General features: G+C 37.5%; 1 protein-coding gene across 3 annotated transcripts in view; it reads right to left on the bottom strand.

The window, feature by feature from the left end:
• Nucleotides 1–1,848: 1,848 nt before the first annotated feature.
• LOC107684987 (probable phospholipid-transporting ATPase IM) overlaps nt 1,849–7,307 on the bottom strand; it is a 26,494-nt gene continuing 21,035 nt past the window's right edge. For all 3 annotated transcript variants that reach the window (XM_016481393.1, XM_016481392.1, XM_016481394.1), the window contains 9 exons: nt 6,779–6,884; nt 6,396–6,537; nt 6,088–6,271; nt 5,127–5,350; nt 4,448–4,531; nt 3,912–4,157; nt 3,688–3,826; nt 3,434–3,564; nt 1,849–2,499 (listed from right to left, as the gene is read on the bottom strand). In XM_016481393.1, coding sequence (XP_016336879.1) covers nt 2,179–2,499; nt 3,434–3,564; nt 3,688–3,826; nt 3,912–4,157; nt 4,448–4,531; nt 5,127–5,350; nt 6,088–6,271; nt 6,396–6,537; nt 6,779–6,884 — 1,577 coding nt within the window. In that variant the 3' untranslated portion in view covers nt 1,849–2,178. The remainder of the gene's footprint in view (nt 2,500–3,433; nt 3,565–3,687; nt 3,827–3,911; nt 4,158–4,447; nt 4,532–5,126; nt 5,351–6,087; nt 6,272–6,395; nt 6,538–6,778; nt 6,885–7,307) is intronic.

Genomic DNA, 7,307 nt, shown 5'->3' with positions numbered 1-7,307 from the left:
ATTGAGGCAAGTGAGGCCTGCAGTTCTTTAGATGTTGTTCTGGGTTCTTTTATGACCTCTTGGATGAGTCGTCGTTGCGCTCTTGGTGTAATTTTGGTTGGCCGGACACTCCTGGGAAGGTTCACTATTGTTCCAAGTTTTTTCAATTTGTGGATAATGGCTCTGACCGTGGTCATTTAAAAACTGCATTTTGTATTTACTTGCATTATCTTTGTGTAATATTTAAATTTGTTTGATGATCTGAAACATTAAAGTGTGACAAACATGCAAACAAATAAGAAATCAGGAAGGGGACCAACACTTTTTCACACCACTGTATATATATCCAATTTCTTTTGATATTTTGTGATCTAATGGCATTATTATGTTGTAAGTGTTGTCTGAAGTATTCAAAATCTTTTTGGGGCCTGTCCTCTCCTCATTCACTTCCTTATATCACAAAGAGTAGCCAAAATATTCTTTGAAGTTTTATGTTCATACAGTCACGCATGTTTGGAACACCATTAGGGTGAATAATTAATGGCATAATTTTACTTTCAGGGTGAACTTACAGCCATGTGTAACTGACAAGACTTGAACAAACGTACAGTTTTATACAATATAAAAAGTGTAAAAAAAAGTATTTTATTTGTACAAAAAAATACAGGATTTGCATAGTTGTGACTGTCACAGCTAGAGTATGAATAGGATGTATATTAGTATACCATGTAATGCTGAATTAAAATGTTTTTTTACTGTGCTGAAAATACACTTGTATATTCCCAAACCATAAGAACTCCTTATGCTAACATTAATCTGTAAGTCAAAGTCATATGCAAGGTTACTCTAGGAGTACAATTTAATACTATGAATGTCTCCAAATTGGTCTCTTTTTTTTTTTAGCTCTAAACATACACATAATGATGTCATGACATGAAAAATGGATGTTTCCTTGATCTTTTAAAATATGTGACTTTGGGATTTAAAATACTGAAACATTTGGAAGTCAAAACCCCTGTCCTAGTCCAAAGAAAAGCATGTATAGAAACAAAGCTGCAAAAATGTCTGGTTCTGAAACTGTGATTGTGTGTTGTCAAAGTGAGGAATATATTAACACAAACCCCCCACATTTACACAGCAATAATGTCTATTCAGCAACTTGGACTGCCTAGTCATGGTGAAATAATGAGAAGGAAGTGGGATGGATACTATTATAGATATGATTATTTGAGCTGGTAACAAGTTGGTAAAGATAAGTGTAAGTATTGAGTATTTATGAAATGACTATAAAATGTTGGGTGCGGTGTATACAGAACTCAGAGCTCATGTCAAAAGGAGATAGTGGACATAGTACATGGAAGAGGAAAAGAACAGGAAACAGTGTTTTGAATTAGATTACTCATGACTTCCTCTATGACATCATGTAAATAACATTGTTTTTTGCTCTCTCGCAGTCAAGTTTGTCGCTCCCATTGTAGTGATGACAGTAGAAAGGACAAGTACTGTATATACAGTGGCGATCCTAGACTTCTGGGGGCCCTACGCAAAACTGTGTCACCTCGGGGGTGGGGTATGAGTGTTTATGAACGAATGAATAAAACGCATTTGTCCGTGTTTCACTCAGTCTCGAATCGTGCTCACAGAAAGCACTTGAGAAACTGTCTCTTCCGTGGCTCGGTACGCTTTCAACTATTTTTTTTAGTCTCGAGCAAGACTGTACGACATTCACATTACATGATTTGACTGATTTTTACGTAGAAAGGTCGACAGTGCACCGCTTTAAAAGAAATTATCATTCATGTTTTCATAACCGCTGGCCAAATTCAAAAACTAAACTAAAATTAAATCATCTCTGAGAGCAAGGGGGCCCCCTGGTGTGTTTCGTGGGCCCTACGCAGCTTGCGTATTTTGCGTATAGGGAGGTTCGGCTCTGTGTATATACTCTCTGTCCTTCAGCATGACAGATATTTCAGTTTGTTCTTGCTGTAAACCACACTTGCATTTTGAGTGACAAATGTGTCTATGCACACTCAACAAGATTTCGTACATTTAGGAATCAAGTCTTTTGTTCTTAGTGTGCGTATATAGTATTCTGCTATATACGCATAACACAGCAGCTGTGAAATTGTCCCCAAGAGTTCAAACCCTGTAAACAGCATTTAAGGTTTTGGTTCTAGCTCTGGCTGAAAAGCTGCACCCTCAAAAGGAAGCATCTTTAACCGCACGGAACATCTGCAGTGACGTTGGTTCTACTTTCTGTTTGGGGTTCTGTTCTCGCCCTACCGGGCTGTAACCCGCAGACCGACCTGTGGGCTTGAACCCAGGAGAGCGTCCTGTGGGAATCAAGCCCATGGAGCGAGCAGGTGCATGTCGCCGCAGAAATCTGCCAGAGGTCACGAGGTCACCATAACCATGGGCGTGCGAGAAGGCGTAACCGGACCGCCGTGTGCTCCTTCGGGTGAGCCTGGTGCGGCGCGGACGCGGAGAAGGCTCCTTCATCTGACGCACCTTATACCTCACCTGTATTTAACAATCAAAACGGAAATGTTCATTTGTGCACCCATCAATTTCAGCAAACACTTGAGATACTGTCTTTCTCTTTACTCTATTATTCATTATACTACTATCATTTTGATATTACTATTGCTTATACAATTACAATAAGACATTTTAATGCGCATACAGTACTTCCTCTCATTCTGTCTTCCCGTTTTTCTCTCTCATTCAGCCACTCACAATGACTACATTTACATGCACATCAAAGCTCCATTATTATTTGCCAACATTAGTATTGAGTCATGTTAACACTGCAATCCAATTGCCTGATTCTGTGTGTTTGGTAATAAAATAGAATAAAAAATAAATTTTAAAACGAGAGAAATCACTGCATTCTGTTTAAATGCACTATTCTGAATTCAGAATGCAGTTCTGTGTTTTTCATCTGCAGAACAAAATGGAAAAAAAAAAAAAGAGTTGCAGCATTAAGAATAAAAAACATCAGTGCATTTCTAGAGTGACAATGAGACAGACTTTTTAATTGAATTATTAAAAGAAATAAACTTGAACAATTATTATTATTATTAACGATTGCTTGACTCTTTCCTTTTTGTGGTGCTGTCAGGCATTGGTGAAAAGTGTTAGTCCTAATTAAATTATAATTTAAAAGGTTATAAAACTGAGCATATTGTATTACAGGAATATTCTGATACCTGTCCGGATATAAACATTCTGAATATGGCTGCAATCTGAATATAGACCTTAAATGGAATTTGATGTGCGTATAAACATAGTCAATTACTGTATATGCAGATTATGCCAATGTGATCTTAAAAGTAATTGATATAATAATGGTTCATGGAATAATGATGTAATTTACTGTTATTCTGCAAGTAAAAGGAACTGTGAATTCAACTGTATTTGAGGATCAGTAAAGTGAGGTTAAGTAACTCTATACCTTGTCATTGATGGTAGGAGAGATCTGGCTGTAGAAGAACCGGTAAGCAACCACAGGCAGCACACACAGTATAGCTGTCAATGCAACAGTCAGCCACACGTTGGGCTGGTTAAGACAATTTCGGGCAGTTCCTGTAAAACACAACATTCACACTCTATACTACACACTTTTTCTTGATAATTAGTATGAAAAACAGTATGTGATATATCATACACATTACAAATTATGTTATGCAACATGCAAGCCCTGCTTACCTATGAATGCAAAAGAAGATGGACGTAACCGGAAAAGTCCATCAGTGTACATGGTGAAGGTCAATATGAAGAACATTCCCAAACTTCCCCACACGAATAGATGGTTAACAACAGTCCAGTATGAGAGGTCCAGCCCCAACTGTATGGAACATAGAGCAGAAATTAGGGGAAAAAAGACTTCCAATCAAATGAATCGCACACACAACTTCAGATGTTAAACTGACCTGTACACACACAGTGACGGTGAGACAGGTTTGAGTAATCAGTGCGAATGACTGATAGTCTGCACCATGTTTGCCATCGTCTCTCACCGTGTCATATGTGGCAGCGTAAGGCACAAAGAACAGCACTAGAGAGCTGTAACAGCTGTGAAGTGCACACATCATGAAAGCACGTTTACTGAAGTACTGACTCAACTGCCCTGGCACATAAAGCTGAGGGTACTCCAGACTCCAGCCAGCATTCACATCCTGGAGAAACATAAAAAACAATATGAAGTCATATTTCATTTCAACGAACCAGTTCATTTCTAACCATTAATATACAGTTGAAATGCTACAAGGCCTCATTCATCTTTTTAACACACAAGAGCATGGTGAATTGACACTTTTTAATGTTCCTTTTAGGTTAATAAAAAAAAAAAAAAAGTGTTCCTTCAATAGCCTTTCACGACTGTCTGAATTCAGAATAATCAGAATTGTATTCGTTTGGACAGATATAAATTCATTTTAATTTCATGTAACACACACATACAACCTACCTGGTCAAACAGACTCATTCCCAGAACAGGCAGGGCGGTGTATACCAAGTTATACAAAGTGATGAAGCCTTCATCATACACCGTCTAGAAAGACATGCAAGAAGAACCAAAAATGCTTTTTATATTTACAAATAATTAAAGGGTTAGTTCACCCCAAAATGAAAATTCTGTCGTTAATTACTCACCCTCATGTCGTTCCAAACCCGTAAGACCTTCCTTCATCTTCGGAACACAAATGAAGATATTTTTGATGGAATCTGAGAGCTCTCTGAGCCTCCCATAGACAGCAACACAACTGAAATGTTCCCAGACAGAAACGTAGTTAAGGACATCGGTAAAACAGTCCATATGACATCAGTGGCTCAACTTCAATTTTGCAAAGCTACGAGAATACTTTTTGTGCGCAAAGAAAAAAAAAATTACGACTTTATTCAACAATTTTTCTCCCCTTAGTTACTGTCTTCCGCCATTTTTGAGAGTATCACAACGCATACGCACGCTTTCCCCCCTAATGTAAACAACACCGATCACACTCTTGGGTACTCTCCAAAATGGCAGAAGGTGAGTAGTTAATGACAGAATTATAATTTTGGGGTGAACTAACCCTTTAAGTAAAGTCTTCGCAAGGGTAAATGCAAGAAAATAAGAACAGTTTTCAGTTCTGCTGCACTTGGCTCACCTGAGCAGAAAAGCCGCAAAAAAATGCATACCAGAAGTGTACAAAGGTAAAGGTAAAGTTCTTATAGAAGAAGTAGCGCAGGAACTTGCACATGCGCAGGTATGACCAGCGGCCGTGTACCAGCAGGAGGCACTGCAGGAAACGGAACTGAGCGAAAGAAAAGTCACTAGACAGCACTGCCTGCATCCCCTCCTGACCGCTGATACCCACACCGATATGAGCCGCTGCAGAAGGAGAAGACAGACAATAAGATTAATATCATAAATTTATATAAATAAATAAAAATGAAAATAAAGCTTGAATAATGTGTCACATGGAACAAATGTTAAAAGCACAAGAATTAGCACAGCAAAAGAATCATAAACAATGAAGTCACTTTTGGGAGTACACCAGCATACATTGTAGATGGTCTCAGTGCTACAATGTTGTTACTGTTAACTAAAACTAAACTATTAAACATTTTTAATAAAGCTAAAATAAAATACAAATATTGCATAAAAACTTACACTTACATTTTTTTTATGAAAATTAGATATGCTGCTTTGCAACTGACTGAAATAAGTTTCATTTGAATGAATAAAAACTAAAGTAAAACTGAAATAAAAAATTATTTTCAAACTAAAACTAAAATAAAAAATTAAAGCTATATGGAAATATGAAAACAAATTGAAAAAAAAAAAAAACTTAAAACTAAAATGTCAATTAACACTGAAAATATAAAAAATAAAAGCTTAATCCAAATATTAAAACTTTAATTAAATACTAGAATATTGTACAAATAATACTAAAATAACACTGCATTGCTATGAACAAGGGTTAAAAGCAACAAAACTCCGATTGTGATTTAATATCTTCAGGAACATTTGAACAATTTTTTACATTCTAAAATGCCATTTTATACAATAAAACAACAGAATGTTTATTTTATTATGCATCTATATTGTTGTCGAGCTGAATTCACCTTTAATCATGCTGACATCATTAGCTCCATCTCCTATGGCTAGAGTGACTGCTTTCTTATATTTCTTGACCAGCTCCACCACCTGAGCTTTCTGCAGAGGAGTCACCCGACAGCAGATGACCGTCTTGCACATGCAAGCTGTCCGTAAAAACTCCAGCTCCATGTTGCTCTCCAGAGCGAATGCCTGGGAACACAAAGATCCCAATAGGAAATAAGATGCTTTTACTCTCTGCAGTTGCACCCATCTCAGAATCACATTCGGACAGTAGGCAGACGAAAGTACAGAGGAGAGAAAGACATTTTCTCACCAGGCTGTGTCCATTTATCACCAGTCCGTAGTCTCCATTTACGTTTTCGTCCTGAACCACTTTAGGAGTATCACCCAGGATAATCTCAGGAATAAGGAATTTGTCTTGTTCAGTAGCAGGACGCATCTTTAGACAGGCATCCCTTTGCAAAAAAAGAGACCAATTAAATATAAACACAACAGAAATTCTGTGCAAACATACCCAAAAAGTCTAAAAACAGTAGCAGGAAAAAGAATCATACTGTCGCAAGCTAAATTTTGGATCATCATTAAAATTTCCCTATAAAACACCCATTTTGTGTACGCCCACCCAAATCTTGCCTTCTCCCATGTGTTTTAGCACTCAATATATGATACATATGTCATCTGCATGAGATATATTACCTCAGCTCCTGTCTGACCTCCTCGGGTGAGTTAGCTGCAACAAAAAACACGTCGTTCATCTCCTCCCTCAGCAGGTTACATGAGTAGCCAATGTTCTCAGCGGTCTCTGTTAGAGACAGACAGACAGAAACAAGAAAGTTTTCAGAGGGCCACTTAGTAATTTATCATTAAAGGAACTTAATTAACAGTCCAGCCAACCATGAACACACAAGAGCGTGCACACACACACACACACACACACACACACGCACAAATGGTGGGTAATCAGTACATTACATAATGATTATAAATGACACAAGCACTGACCTCATCGTGTTACATAACTGAATCATTGCACTTTCATAATGTAAATAGAAGTTTTAGTTTAAATACTAAAGAGACTTTGCGGAGAGATTGTGTTGCTTAAAGGGAAAGTTCACCCAAAAATGAAAATCTGATGTTTATCTGCTTACCCTCAGGGCATCCAAGATGTAGGTGACTTCGTTTCTTCAGTAGAACACAAACGAAGATTTTTAACTCAAACCGTTGC

The sequence above is a fragment of the Sinocyclocheilus anshuiensis genome, unplaced genomic scaffold (assembly GCF_001515605.1).
Source record: "Sinocyclocheilus anshuiensis isolate Anshui unplaced genomic scaffold, SAMN03320099.WGS_v1.1 scaffold605, whole genome shotgun sequence".
NCBI classification, from domain to species: Eukaryota; Metazoa; Chordata; class Actinopteri; order Cypriniformes; family Cyprinidae; genus Sinocyclocheilus; species Sinocyclocheilus anshuiensis.
Note: the sequence above shows the minus strand (reverse complement) of the source record. Positions and strands in the feature narration are given on the sequence as shown.